Source organism: Phytophthora sojae, assembly GCF_000149755.1.
Source record: "Phytophthora sojae unplaced genomic scaffold PHYSOscaffold_12, whole genome shotgun sequence".
In the NCBI taxonomy this organism is placed as follows: domain Eukaryota; phylum Oomycota; class Peronosporomycetes; order Peronosporales; family Peronosporaceae; genus Phytophthora; species Phytophthora sojae.
In genome coordinates this window covers 1,551,830-1,565,139 of record NW_009258126.1, presented here as the reverse complement: position 1 = coordinate 1,565,139, position 13,310 = coordinate 1,551,830, and the positions used below count along the sequence as shown (strand labels likewise).

Genomic DNA, 13,310 nt, shown 5'->3' with positions numbered 1-13,310 from the left:
GGGGTCCAGAGACTTGCAGCCTAGACGTTGATAACTCGGGCAAGCTTCTGGATGCGGTTAAGCAGCAAGTCGCCCTTCTTGATGGCGTCCTGGTACTGCGCGTTCTTGGCATCTGGGCGGTTTGTCTCAATCACGCCAGCCACCTTATCGATCTTGGCGTTCAGTCGGCCAGCGGCAATGAAACGTGCGAGCTCATTGTCCAGGAATTCAACGCTCACGCCAAAGGCAGTGGCCATCGAGGCAATGGTCACACTGCGGTAAGCCTCCAAGAACTGACCATACGCGAGCACGCGCAGCTCGCGGTACAGGAAGCGCGAGTGGGTCGACAGGTACTTGTCACGCAGAATGTAGGGCTGGATGTCCACCATGGCGGTGAAGAATCTCTTGTAGTTGCAGTCGTACAGTCCGTTCAGGAAGTCTGTCAGACACGGAATCTCGTTGATGACCGCGAGGATCTCGGGCGAGTCCACAATCTTCTTCTTGAGGTCCACGCGACTCATGCTCAGCACGCACGTGATGACGCAGTAGAACACCATCGTGTTGTAGGGCATGAGCTCCGTGGCCGTGAACGTAGCCACTGACTCCTGGAAGAGCTTGGACGCCTTCTTGAAGTCGCGCGCCATCAGCAGGTAGCAGCCCTCGTACACTTTCAGGCGGTTGCGACGGTCCCAGTCGCCGCCCTCGTCAATCAGCCTGCAAACAAGCAACAATAGCAGCGGTCAGTCAGTCGTCTAACGGTCCAACCTCTCTATTTCCTATCCACCCTTGTTAACGTACGCCGTGGCCTTCTTGATGTACGTCTCGACCAGCTCCAGGTCGGAGAAGAAGAGGCCGATGCGGATGATGTGCAGCGCCACGAGGATCTTCTGGTTGATGGACTGAGGCTTCTCGCCCGCCACCTTGAAGGCCTCCAGCGCCTTCTCCTCGTCTCCGATCCGCGAGTACATGCGCGCCTTGGCCAGCAGCGCCTCCAGCACCTCAATGTCGCCGAGGTTCTGCTCGGCGTCGGCCAGGCGCTCGTCCAGCTGCGCCAGCTCCTGCTCGTTCTTGGCGCTCATCTGGGCCTCGAGCGCCGCGTCCACGGGCCACTGGAACTCGGCGCACACGAGGCGGTAGAAGGGCGCCATGTCGCTCTGCTGGATGATCTCCAGCACCTGCTGCTTGGCGGCCGCGGCATCCGGCTCGCCCAGCGTCGACGCGCCCGAGTGCTGGTGCCGCAGCAGGAAGTGCAGCTGGCTCAGCTTCATGTTGGGCAGCGTGCTCAGGTCGTCCTCGATCTCCTCGGAGATGTTGCCCACGCTGGCCTGCTTCTTGAGCGTCGGTACCTTGGCGGCGGGGTCCGCGGGCTTCTTGGCGTCGTCGGCGGCCATGCTGCTGCTGCTAGATGGAGTCTTCGCTGCTTCTTGCGCTGAAGGATATTGCGATCTATATGAAGGGGGTCGGTGGTGTACATATACACAGGATAGGCATAGTTAGAGGCACCATGGTTAAGCATGGATACATTCTGTTGAAGTTGAAGTGAAAATGAACTAACTCAGCGGCGCTAATACTTCCTCGCGCATGAAGGCGATCTGTCCTAGCCTAGTAGCTGTGGGAGCGCCTCCAGGTCGATCTTCATCGCTGCTCTGTCGCCGAAGTTGCGGATGATAGTGATGGCGTCGTGCTGCGCGAAGTCGGCGACGAGGTTGCTCATCAACGACGTGAACTCTTCGGCATCGACCTGGTTCTGCTTCTTCTGGAGATCACCGACGTGTGCTAGTAGAGCAGACTTGTCGAGCTGGTCGCGCACTTTTCGCAGCACTGCAAGTTTGTCCGAGCGCGCAAACTTGGCTGGGCGTGCCTCCATATACTTGGCGCTATACTCGTCCATCTCGAAAAGCACGAAGACGCGGCCTACCATGCGAACGCGGGCTCCGACGTAGAAGTCGTCCAGACCGAGCCACGAGCTGTGACCATCGGTGGTTTCAACGGATCCATCGGGCCGGGTGCGCTTGATTCGCGTGCGCTCGAGGAACTTCCCGCCCACGATGCCGGAATTGCGTTGAATGAACTCAATAATGGACACACTCTGGTCGGACACGATGAGGGAGATAACAAAGCGGCGCGCAACGTCCTCCGGTGCGTCTGTATCGAAGCGCGCGCGGAAACGGAGCACCTCGGTCGTGTCCAGCGACTCGATGCTCTTGAGCGGCGCTTTTGGCAGCAAGTGGTAGCACGACTGCAGCGAATCCTCCTCGGAGCCCATACCATCGTGTGCAGGTGGTGTGAAGACGGGTGGCGGACGGACTTCCTCCTTGACGGTGACAGCAGGAGCGAGGCGCATGTTGTGTCTCTCGTACCAATCACGTGTGGAGTCGTCAGCATCCAGCAGTAGAATGCGTCGGTTATAAATCTGCAAGTACTCGCCGATAGCCAGGTCTTCCCATGAGTAGTAATTATGCTGCACTGTCGGGGTGACGTCTTCGCCGTCGACCCCTTCCTCACACACGGCTGCGCAAGCTTGACGCTCTGGGTCTTTCGATAGCTTCGTGCGGTTAAGTAGCTTCGGGAACGGGTCGCACCCCGAGTTGCGCTCGTAGGACTCGAGAATCTCGATCGTGTTGTCGGCCAGGAAGAAGTGCAGCGTGTAGCGGTGGCGGATGCCGTAGAGCTTTTCCGTGTCGTCCCAGATAGCGAAGAAGCGCAGCACTTCGCGGTCGTGTGCCAGAAAGCGGCGCAGGTGGTCGCTTGGCCGTGCGAACTTGCCCAATGTAGCCTCCATGAAGTCCTTCATCGGGTACTTCTTCTTGCCGTAGTGTGCATCAGGGTCCTGGCCAGTCTCACGGGCCATGTGCGCTTGACGCAACACAGTGTATGGGTCGCGGGGTACATCCTCATCAGGAGGCACATAGATCCCTTGCGAGACGAGATAGTTTCGTGTGAACTCGTCAGCTGAAATGAGATGGAACGTTCGTCCGTAGAAGGTCAGCTCTTCGCCCACGTTGAGATGACGCACAGTGAAGAATTGCATGTTGCCACGATCATCGCTCTCAGGCATCGGGATGCGGTGCCGCTTGACAAAGTTGCCCTGCAGGATACCGCTGTTCTCGACTTTGGGCTCCGTGATTTGCAAGGTATCGTCTTCGAGGTAGTATAGCACTTCGCAGCGCCGCACTCGGTAGTTCTCCATATTGCTCTCATGCACTGCTTCAAGGAAGTACGCTTCGAAACGCAACACTTTCTTGTCGTTCGCGATGAACTTCGGATTGAACGGGCGAGTGGCCGTGAGTACAGATGCGGCCAACAGCGTAGAGCTCCCCGTGTCGCCTTGACGCTCGAGCTCTCGGATGTAGAACGATGCAGGTTTAGCGTTACCCAGTGCGTGTCCACGGGTCTTCGGTGCTGTGTCGCCGTGGCGCCGGAAGATCATAGGCACCACCTTTTGTTTTTCCAGGATCGCCGGGCTCGGCATGGTCGATGGCCAGTAGCTAGTGGGGCTTCCGTGGTCTCCTCAGGTGTGCTAGCTGGCCTCTCTTCTGCTTTTGGCCAGCCTGCGCCGTCTTGTTGTTGCTGCATTCCCATGGACTATAGATAAATCGCCAAACGAGCGGTACCATGTCTTCAAATAGACTTCGTCGCCCGAATATTTTGGTTTGCGGTTGTAACAGCAGTTGATGCGCTTGAAGTGGTCTTCGTGAAAACCGGTACCTACGTTATAGGAACTCCTCAACGTAGATGCTATCAACTCGCGGTCGCATGCGCATAGTAGAAGATCCGATCCTAAGCAACCGCTGAGTTCGTTCGCTTGGACCACCTGGCTCATGCGACGTTGTGTCCTTTGGGTTGGAGGCGAGTGCATCCTCCGGGATATCCGGCTTTCCCGATTGGGACCGAGATTTCAATCGTGCTGCGTCTTCGAAGTAGGCTTCGACCACGAACGCGACTACAAGGCTCAGCACCACGACAACCCCAACAACATAGAAACTCACGAAGTAAATACGACTCCACTTCGTCGTCACGGCCACTGCACCTTCCATTGTCACAAACCACTGCAAGCAGAGTAACAAAAGTTAGAAGTGCATAGTAATTGTGGCGGGAAAGTTTTGCATGAACTGACATTATTCACGATCAGGAGCTCAAATAGAGTCGTCATTGATGATGCGAAGTCGTTGAAGTTGTTGCTGTAAAAGTTAGCCTGGCCGTACGTGATGTCGGCCAACCGTAGATCGCCAACGACCAGTTTCCCTCCAAAGAGCTGCATACCCACTGCTGCGTATACGTACATGAGCACCCCTAGCATTCCTGTGCAACAACAAACAAAAGCCGAGTGTGAAGTCAGTGCTATATGTACGCAGTGCTGATCTCATAAAACCCCGATCGTACCATAGAGAGTCATGAAAGCTGGGATCAATCGGACAACGATGGCAAACATGGAGCTGAGAGCTTGAAGTGCAATGAGTAGTCGTAGACAGCGCAAAAAGCGGAACAGCAGAAGGAGTCGGATCCATTGCCACTCAATTTCAGAGCTGTTGGTGTGCACGCTCACCTCCGCGACAAATATCACAAGCGTAACTGTGCAGTCATAGATGTTCTTGGGTGTAGTAAAGTAGCTGCCCGAGCGAAAAACATATATCTTCAGCAGCATTTCAATGATATAGGCGATTGAAAATGCAGGCATCCATCGCTCCCACGAAAGGCTCACAGCCACGTCGCCGCGAATCTTGGCCTCGATTTCCACAAGAATTGCGACCAGATTTAGTAAGATGATCAAATCGACCGATCTATCAAACCACCCCCGCGCTACAAAGCGCTGAACAGCGCGAATGATCACATAGTTGCTTGGCTGCCGCAGTTCACGCACAACTTTGGCTGATGCTTTCTCGCGCGCAATGAACGCTTTGATGAGAACCACAAATTCTTCAAAGGCGATCGGTTCGTCTCTCGCGTCTTCGATAGCTATGAAAGTATCTTCCATAGTAGAAGACTCATCATCACGGAAAAGCGACAGCGTTGGACGCATAAGCCTGTTCACTAGATGATTGTAGGTCACTCGACCGACAGTTTTGGTCTGACCTGCATCCTCCGGCGCATCTTCCTCAAAGATAACTCGTTCGGTCGGTAGTAGATGGAAAGCAGCTTGCAGCGCCAAATTTCTCTTGGTAGAGTAGTCCACTGCACGCTCAGCGATCTCCTGTCGATAGTGCTGATAGATGGAGGCAAACACGAGATTCATCACGAGTAGCTGACCGATCATTAAGAAGCTGATGAAAAAGAGGCTATACACCCGCGCCTGTGAGTAAATGGGCATCATGACATCCGGAAAATTGGCGGTCGTAAGAAGAATGATGAGACTCATACATGCGTCTTCGAACGACTTGAAATATGTCTCAGCTTCCGAACTCCCGACGAAGAGTACCATGCCAAGAACCGCGTATAGTACGACGAGAAAGACCAAAGTTATTAGGCCGTCTGCAAAGCGTGGTAAAGCCCTCAAGAGGCTGGAGAAGCCCGCACGGAGGCGGTGACTCATGGTGATCATGATGAACGGACGAATAAGTGGTGCGAGCACAATAGGCTTGGCTGCGTTAGTGGCTGGGCCATTTCTGCCGCCCTTGTCGTAATGAGAATTTTCCAGGCCTTGATCCTCCGGTGCAATAAGCACTGTGACCACTGCCACAAAATCCGCCAGTACGAACACGATCTGTAAAACATGCCATTTATCCACGAAGTATACCCGCGATCCCATGTACTTATACTTCATGGAGAGCTCCAAAGCCAAAAACGCAAGACACGTCAGCTCGATTGCGATAGAAATGTTTTGAGGGAGCATCGGCAGACCCCACGTAAGAACTTCAGAGTGGTCACCACACGATGGCAGGAAAAAGCACCACGATGGAGTTTCAAAAAATGCCAGCGTCATTAACACGCACATATTGGCGGCTCGGATGTACCACAGACCATGAAAGAGCTGCTTGTAATGCATCCTGCTCAATCCATCCACCAGGTATTCCTCTCCAAGAAACCGTCCACGGATAGCATCACGCACGAACAGAGCTGCCAATTCAATCCGCTTGTCGTCAACTTCCCGTTTCCTACTATATCGGCTGGATGGTCCTCGTGAAAACGATCCTAACGGCGTTGCAGCTTCATCAGCCAAAATTTGTGCGTAGACCGGATCTTGTCGGTGAAGACTGGGGCGTCCATTGTGGTCGGGACCGCGCAGCTCGTCGACAAAGCGCGTGAGCTCGCGACGATAGAAGACAATATACCCGAGCAGCAACACACTAGTAACGGATACGAACAACATCGAGACAACCATGAAGAAAGCGCTTAGTGATAGCACGCAGCCCGCGAAGGCTGTCCATTTCGAGTACTATAGAGAGTAATACGTGGACCCAGTTAGCACGAGTTAGCAAACACAAACACAAGCCACTTTACTTACCATTCGGAAAGACGGGCGAAAGGCTGAAGATGACAAGTCCTGGAAGAAGCACGCGAAATTGAGCAGGGAGAACGTAAGTAGAAACGTCGAGCTTACGACAGGAACAACGGCGTCCACTGTTCCGCATAACAAAGCGGCTTGGCACAAAATCCAGGTGGACACAAGTGCAAGCACGGAGGGCTTGTGTTCTGTAGGAAAGTTGCGTGGCGACTGAAAACGCTCGCCTTCTGCAATTGCCTCTTTTGTCATAGATGAAAGCCGAGAAGCATCGGGCCGTGGTGGTTGAGTGTAGAGCGTCGCGAAAATGGTGGAGGCCCCTTTAATGTTAGAGAGCGCCGATGACAATGTTGTGGAGGCAACGCCCAAAAAGATTATCGGCACCCCTAGAACGGAATCCACCACAAGAGGTACCACGAACGGTTCCTTCTCCAGCACGTTATTTCTCACACAAGCAGCGAGTACGAAGCCAAGGCCCAGGTACACCAGAAAGCTGAACGCTAGCGCTTTGTGTATCCCCAACAAGAAATACTGGGATGCCTTTCTCACAACCGCAGATGACGCTCGAGCCGCCGTTCTTTCGGATACATACTCCGCCAAATTTGCCCCGGCAATAACCCCACAGAACCCAGGAAAAAACGTAGCGAACATCCGCCTGAACATCTTTGGCGTGTGCTCGACCGAGTTCTCTCTGAAATAATCCATTGACATTCCCGTGTGCTTGGACGTGATCGGAATCGACAGAAACAACACATTGCACGCTACTGCCACCATAACTAGCACGAACGCTAGCCGTAGAGCTCGTAACGTGATGCGGATCTGCACTCCATACATCAGTCCGGCGAGTATCGCGCTCGCTACAGCCACAGTCACAGCTGAGGCGTCCTTGTTCCAGGGCAGAGGGTACCTCTTATTATCTTGGATCCCCACCACAACCATAGCCAGCTCGCTGAACCCCAACAGGTAGAAGGCCGCACCGATCCCGAAGGAGATGTACAGCATGAGACCGATCATGTGTCCCAGTCGATGGCCCAACGATCTTCGCAGCGCGTTGAACAGTCCACCACCAGCTTGCGCCACGCCATCTCCCGTGGATGCCAACGCGGACATGGACATAACTGTGAGGAAGGTAATTATGAAGGCCGCGGAGATGACGAGCGCGGCGTAGTAGACGCCCAGCGTCCCCACGACGACTCCGAGGCGCATGAAGACGACGACGCCCAGAATGCTGCAGACCACGGGCGCGAACGTGTTGCGCTCCAGCTTGCGGCTCATCGTCTGCAGAGAGTCTACATGGGTGGCCTGACTCGCGAGGTGCTGCATCAGGCCCTCGCGCGGCGGCGAGAGGGTGCCGTACGTCGCCATCGCGGCGGGGCAGAATTGAAAGAGTGATGGTCACGACTTCAATCTCCTTCTAAGTACGATCTGGTGTGGTGCACTTCGGGGTGTAATTTTCTTGTGGTGGGCAGTTCTGACTGGTGGTGGGCGTAGGCAGCTCTTCCACCCCAAGAGAGAATCCTCCCCGACGACCGAGAGCGAGCAAGCATGGCTGAGACCCCCAACAGCGCGGCCGTGGTGCCCGGCGAGGAGACGACGCAGGCGCAGGAGATCCTGCACCTGCAGTGCCGCTTCTACGAGCAGAAGTTCCCCGAGATCGATGAGCTGGTCATGGTGAACGTGCGCTCCATCGCCGAGATGGGCGCGTACGTGTCGCTGCTCGAGTACAACAACATCGAGGGCATGATCCTGCTGTCCGAGCTGTCGCGCCGCCGCATCCGCTCCATCAACAAGCTCATCCGCGTGGGCAAGAACGAGGTGGTCATGGTGCTGCGTGTGGACAAGGAGAAGGGCTACATCGATCTGTCCAAGCGTCGTGTGTCCCCCGAGGACATCGCCAAGTGCGAGGAGCGCTACAACAAGGCCAAGACGGTGCACGGCGTGCTGCGTCAGGTGGCCCAGGAGAACCACCTGGAGATCGAGGACCTGTACTCGAAGGTGGCCTGGCCGCTCTACAAGAAGTTCAAGATCGAGACGGTCAGCGACGACGAGAAGAAGGTCGAGTACGTGCACTGCTACGACGTGTTCAAGATGGGCATCACGGACGACTCGGTCTTCGAGGGACTGGACATTACGCCCGAGATCCTCGCGGCGCTCAAGGCTCAGATTCGCCGCCGACTAACCCCTCAGCCCATCAAGATCCGCGCGGACATTGAGGTCACGTGCTTCACGTACGAGGGCATTGAGGCCATTCGCTCGGCCCTGCAGGCTGCTCAGAACATTGGCACGGACGACGTGCCCGTCAAGGTTAAGCTGATCGCGCCGCCGATGTACGTCATGACCACTAGCACGCTGGACAAGCAGAAGGGCATCCAGAAGCTGCAGGAGGCCATCGAGGCTGTGCGGGAGCACATCACGGCCAAGAAGGGCACGATGTCCGTCAAGATGGAGCCGAAGGTGGTGAGTGTGAACGAGGAGAAGGAGTTCCTGCAGATGATTGAGAAGCTCGAGAACGAGAACCGTCTCGTGGACGGCGACGCCCCCGAGGATTAGAGAGGCACAGATCAGACAGGAGCGAGTTCGGTTATGATGGACGATGCCGAGGACTTTTCGTTCGAGCTTAGCAACTTGCGCGTGCTGCGGGCTTCCTGCCGCACCCTCGCCGTGTACACCACTTGTGGCTCGAAGCTCGTCGGTTCGCCTGTGACAGATTAGATGGCAGCGCTCTGCATGCACACTCAATACAGCTGAATGCACTGCGCACCTTTGTGGTGGTGAATTCGCGCTTTTATATACTGCTTGTTTTCTTGGTTTCTGAACGGTGGTTCATGTCGACGCAAGTCAAATAGAAATCATATTACTCGCACGCCCAAAATTACCAGCCTCTCTTCCTTTACAAAGTTGACTCCTCAGTAATCCGCATGCGTTTGTACTCATTGTACTTCTTCGAGGACCCTCGAACCTGCAACCGGTAACAAACAACAGTTAGGCAACGCCTTGAAGCCGAAATACCAACTTGCGCATATACGAACCAACTCAGCAGGGTATTTCCTGGCGTTCTTGGCGATCTTGTCGTTCAAAGCAGCAGGCAGGTTGACATCACACTTGTCAGCAAGACGCACAAGGTAAATCAGCACATCGCTGATTTCCTCGCCCAGGTGCTCCTTTTCCCTGGCAGACCAATCTGTCACAAAGCAGAGCAGCACGTTAGCTTGACAGTAAAACACGTCAACGGATAGCGAAGTCGAAAAGTACCTGCAGTGTCCTTAACCTCGCCCTTCCACTGGAAAATCTCGCACAGTTCACCCATTTCTCCATTCAGGGCCAGCAACAGGTTCCGAGGTGTGTGGAACTGTAAGAAAGAAACACAACGGGTTAGTATTGCGCGGGGTTACAATTCATAACACCCCCAGTCTTACCTGATTCCAGTCGCGTTCATCAGCAAAATCAGCAATGCGCTTGCGAAGTGACTCCAGAGTCATGGTTTCTTCAAATTTTGCAGGGGGCTGAATGCCGTTCGTAGGGGGAATGCCGCTAACGGTAGTGGCAACAGCAGAAACATCGGTGGTGGACGTCTGGCCAGCGGAGCTTGAGAATACGTCTTCAGTCATGGTGCTGTCCATGGTACCATCCAACAGCGTCTCGCTATCGTGGCCGGATGAGGTCAGGATATCCGTTGCATCAACAGATTGGGCTTGCGCTTGGCTGTTGTTGTGCTGTAGCTGCTGCGGGGATTGCAACATCACCTGGGCCCGAGCTTGAGCGTCTGTCATCGCCTGCAACGCCTGGGTCTGTGCAAACTGGTAGACCTGTTGAGCCTGGGCGTCCGCTTGAGCCTGAGCTTCCGCACGTGCCTGCGCCTCATGGTGTGCGACGGCCTCAGCTTCCAGGTCCTCTCTCATTTGCCTCTCGTACGCCGCTTGCGCCGCCTCCGCCGAGCTTTCATGGTCCTCGGATGTCATCACGTGCTCAATCTGATGCACGTGGGTACTCGTCGCCGCCCCCGCCGTCTGTCCAGCCGACGCCGAGTCATTTTCGTCGTGCGTGCCCAGCTCATAGTCCGACTCATGCAGAGCACCACTCATCATCTTCATCGAGTCCGGGCCGATGGGGTGGTTGTGCTTGTCATGCATGCGCACCTTCACGCGGTACGTGGGGCCGTACTCCACCGCCGACGCGTAGACGTGGAACGGGCAGCCGATGTCGCGCAGCTTGTGCCGCAGCCGCTTGCCGCTGCCCCGCGAGCGGAACTTGATGCCGTGCGTGCACTTGAAGGTCTTGGACAGGAACTCGGCGATGTTCTTGCGGTTGTGGCGGCCCTTGGACACCGTGCGGTTGTACACCTCGAAGGTGAGCGACGAGCGCTTGCGGATCGGGTGGTACGCCGCCGTAGCGCGCACGATGGCGGCGTCGAACGCCGCCCAGTCGTCGTAGAACTCCTCGAAGAGCGGGCGCTCCGGCTGGGCGGCCTCCACCGCAGACGCCGCGGCCGTGGCGAGGCTCTCCTCCGTCACGGAGGCGGCGGCCGAGGCCTCGGCCGCCGCCTTCATCTCCTCGAGCGACTTGTTGAGCTCCATGACTGGCAAAATGACTGGGATGGGCGCTAATAATAGCGAGTCCAGTATGGATACAAAGTTCAAGTGTAGTCAGAGTGATGGTAACTGCAACGCGAATCAACAGCATTGCGCACTCGGCTTAGTGGGGTAAGACGATGTATGGCGCGCCGCCGCCCCCGGACGAGCTGCGGCAGGCGCTGCAGCGCCTCCAGCGCGAGAAGGGCGAGGCGGACGGCATGCTGCAGCTTTTGAGGTCCAAGCTGCACCAGGTGGAGGAGGACAACTTCGATCTGCACTCCAGCATGGCGGCGTTCGAGGCCGAGACGCGCTTCGAGAGCGACAAGAAGGAGCGCGAGCTGCGGGCGCAGATCACGGCGCTCGAGTCCAAGCTCTCCTTCATGTCCTCGAAGCTGCAGAACGCCGAGCGCGTCAAGCTGCGCGCCATTAACGAAGTGGAGGAGCTGCAGCAGAAGCAGCTCGTGGAGAGGAAGCGCCGAGACGCCGAGAGACGGCTCATGGCCACCAAGCGCCGCAAGCACGAAAGCTTCATGGCCAGCCAGTCCATGATGAGTCAATCCATGATGATGTCTCAGAGTCAGAGGCAGTCGCAACAGTTCGCCAAGCCACCGCCCGCGCCAGTGGTAGAAACTGCGGTGCAAACAGAGCTCAAGCTTGACGACGAGGGCGGGAAGCAAGGCGGTAACCAGCTCCAAGAGGAGAACGCCCGGCTCGTGTCTTATTTGTTGACGGGGACTTCGAGGGATTTACTTACGCTTTTGAACGGAACGGTTGCTGTTAATGTTGGAGAGGACGCGAACCCCTGTGGCGATGAGGATCGGACGCAGCCTCCGCAAGGCTGTCATAGTGCTACGCCATCGCAATATTTCCAGGGCTCATCGGGAAATTCCTTCAACGACTCGATGATGCAGCAATCGCCGGCTGGAGTACCATTTTCGCAGAGTGTTTTCTCACAAGTTGCAGGACGTGCATCTGCCCAAGCCCACGCGTCACTTGTGAGTTTTGCTATGGAGACAAAAGCTGCGCAAACGACGTTGGCAACCGATCGTGCACGAGAGCTGTATGATGTGATGGGGAGAATGCTGGCAGGAGACGTATCCGCTGTCGCGCTTGCACCTGTGTTTGTGAAGTATCTCGCGGCGCCGACAGACCTCGAAGTGCCTGTGATCTGCAGTGTTTTGCGCGTTATGTACTCGGTGATACACCACAGCACACACTTCCAGCACTTTCTCCTAGTGGCGTCGTCACCTTCCGATGAATCATCATCGACTTCTGTCGGACTCCAGAGAGGTGCAAACAACATGGAGCATTCACGGATCGCTTTACCGGGGTTGCGCTTCACCTCGCTGGATGACTATTTGTCGGCTCGGACGGACTATGAATCGGTTGTACACAGCGATTTACTACAACTCTCAGCTGTAGAAGTTGCTTCGGAGCAGCGCCAGCTTCGTTACAAGTTGATGACAGGACTCTGCCGTGTTATCAAGAACAATCTTAAGGAACCTGCGGTCGTCAAGGATGGCCTGTGTGTGCTTTGCTTGTGCGTCGACCTCGGACTTACTCATCGGCCCGCGTTGACGCCAGACTTCAAGCCCTTGCTGACAACTAATGTAATCCCAGCTATATTGTTGGCACCTAGGGGCCCTCCTGCAGTCAAGGCACAAGCTGTTGGACTACTCTCTCAGCTGCTGCGTGTGCCAGAAGTATTTGCTGAAATCGAGACGGAATCGAAGAAATCATTGGTGTTCAACCGATGCGCCAAGATGTTGGCATCCGAAGAAAATACAACATTGGATGAAGCGAAAAATATGCGAACGCTTCAACATCAGATTGTCAAGCTGCTGCTATCGATCACCACGTCGTTCCCATCGGTAGGGATCCGATTCGTGCTGGAGAGCACCCGTGGTTTTCCCAGTGACTCGGACGGGTATCGCTCCGTTATTTATTATTTGGTGCAGCTACTGCATCAGGAGACGTTTGATCTACGGACATCAAATTCTGGTGGAGACTATTGCGTTGCGCGACAATTGCAAAATGATCCGTTTCGGTTGGATCTCATCCAAGATGCGTTTGCTCTGCTTGGGCTTCTATCGCGCTACGTGGATATTCCGAGCGAGCTCAATGGCGATGATCAGGTCCAAACGTTTCTCGCGGTTTTATGCTTTCTAAGCAACCTTACTCAAGACGATGGCAGCGGTGTGCGAAACGACTCGATTGTGGCAACGGCACGCGCCTTAGTTTCCATGATGAACTTACCGGGGCAGTGATTTCAGGTGAATCTGACCGGTAAGATCAGTTGAGCCCTGCGCTCGAGCGTATTG

At 55.4% G+C, this 13,310-nt stretch overlaps 6 protein-coding genes across 6 annotated transcripts; 2 read left to right on the top strand and 4 right to left on the bottom strand.

The window, feature by feature from the left end:
• Positions 1 to 20: 20 nt before the first annotated feature.
• On the bottom strand, positions 21 to 1,370 carry PHYSODRAFT_253936 (hypothetical protein; the record flags this gene model as incomplete). Its single annotated transcript, XM_009538944.1, has 2 exons — positions 21 to 693; positions 778 to 1,370. 2 exons carry the CDS (start codon positions 1,368 to 1,370, stop codon positions 21 to 23), a joined length of 1,266 nt encoding a protein of 421 aa, XP_009537239.1.
• A 206-nt stretch (positions 1,371 to 1,576) lies between these two features.
• Positions 1,577 to 3,451, bottom strand: PHYSODRAFT_253865 (hypothetical protein; the record flags this gene model as incomplete). The annotated part of the gene is made up of 1 exon (XM_009538943.1): positions 1,577 to 3,451. One exon carries the CDS (start codon positions 3,449 to 3,451, stop codon positions 1,577 to 1,579), a length of 1,875 nt encoding a protein of 624 aa, XP_009537238.1.
• Positions 3,452 to 3,692: 241 nt separating this feature from the next.
• On the bottom strand, positions 3,693 to 6,298 carry PHYSODRAFT_306746 (hypothetical protein; the record flags this gene model as incomplete). Its single annotated transcript, XM_009538942.1, has 3 exons — positions 3,693 to 4,028; positions 4,097 to 4,281; positions 4,363 to 6,298. The coding sequence occupies 3 exons, from the start codon at positions 6,296 to 6,298 to the stop codon at positions 3,693 to 3,695; spliced, it is 2,457 nt and encodes an 818-aa protein (XP_009537237.1).
• Positions 6,299 to 7,899: 1,601 nt separating this feature from the next.
• On the top strand, positions 7,900 to 9,211 carry PHYSODRAFT_356047 (hypothetical protein). The gene has a single exon (XM_009538941.1). The coding sequence runs from the start codon at positions 7,964 to 7,966 to the stop codon at positions 8,966 to 8,968; it is 1,005 nt and encodes a 334-aa protein (XP_009537236.1). The 5' UTR covers positions 7,900 to 7,963; the 3' UTR covers positions 8,969 to 9,211.
• A 38-nt stretch (positions 9,212 to 9,249) lies between these two features.
• Positions 9,250 to 10,992, bottom strand: PHYSODRAFT_550450 (hypothetical protein; the record flags this gene model as incomplete). The annotated part of the gene is made up of 5 exons (XM_009538940.1): positions 9,250 to 9,377; positions 9,448 to 9,599; positions 9,671 to 9,767; positions 9,835 to 9,921; positions 10,015 to 10,992. 5 exons carry the CDS (start codon positions 10,990 to 10,992, stop codon positions 9,309 to 9,311), a joined length of 1,383 nt encoding a protein of 460 aa, XP_009537235.1. The 3' UTR covers positions 9,250 to 9,308.
• A 134-nt stretch (positions 10,993 to 11,126) lies between these two features.
• Positions 11,127 to 13,256, top strand: PHYSODRAFT_529191 (hypothetical protein; the record flags this gene model as incomplete). Its single annotated transcript, XM_009538939.1, has 1 exon — positions 11,127 to 13,256. One exon carries the CDS (start codon positions 11,127 to 11,129, stop codon positions 13,254 to 13,256), a length of 2,130 nt encoding a protein of 709 aa, XP_009537234.1.
• Between the last annotated feature and the right edge of the window lie 54 nt (positions 13,257 to 13,310).

Coding starts and splice junctions, on each gene's coding strand:
- PHYSODRAFT_356047 (XM_009538941.1), top strand. CDS start 7,964: ATGGCTGAGACCCCCAACAGCGCGGCCGTGGTGCCCGGCGAGGAGACG.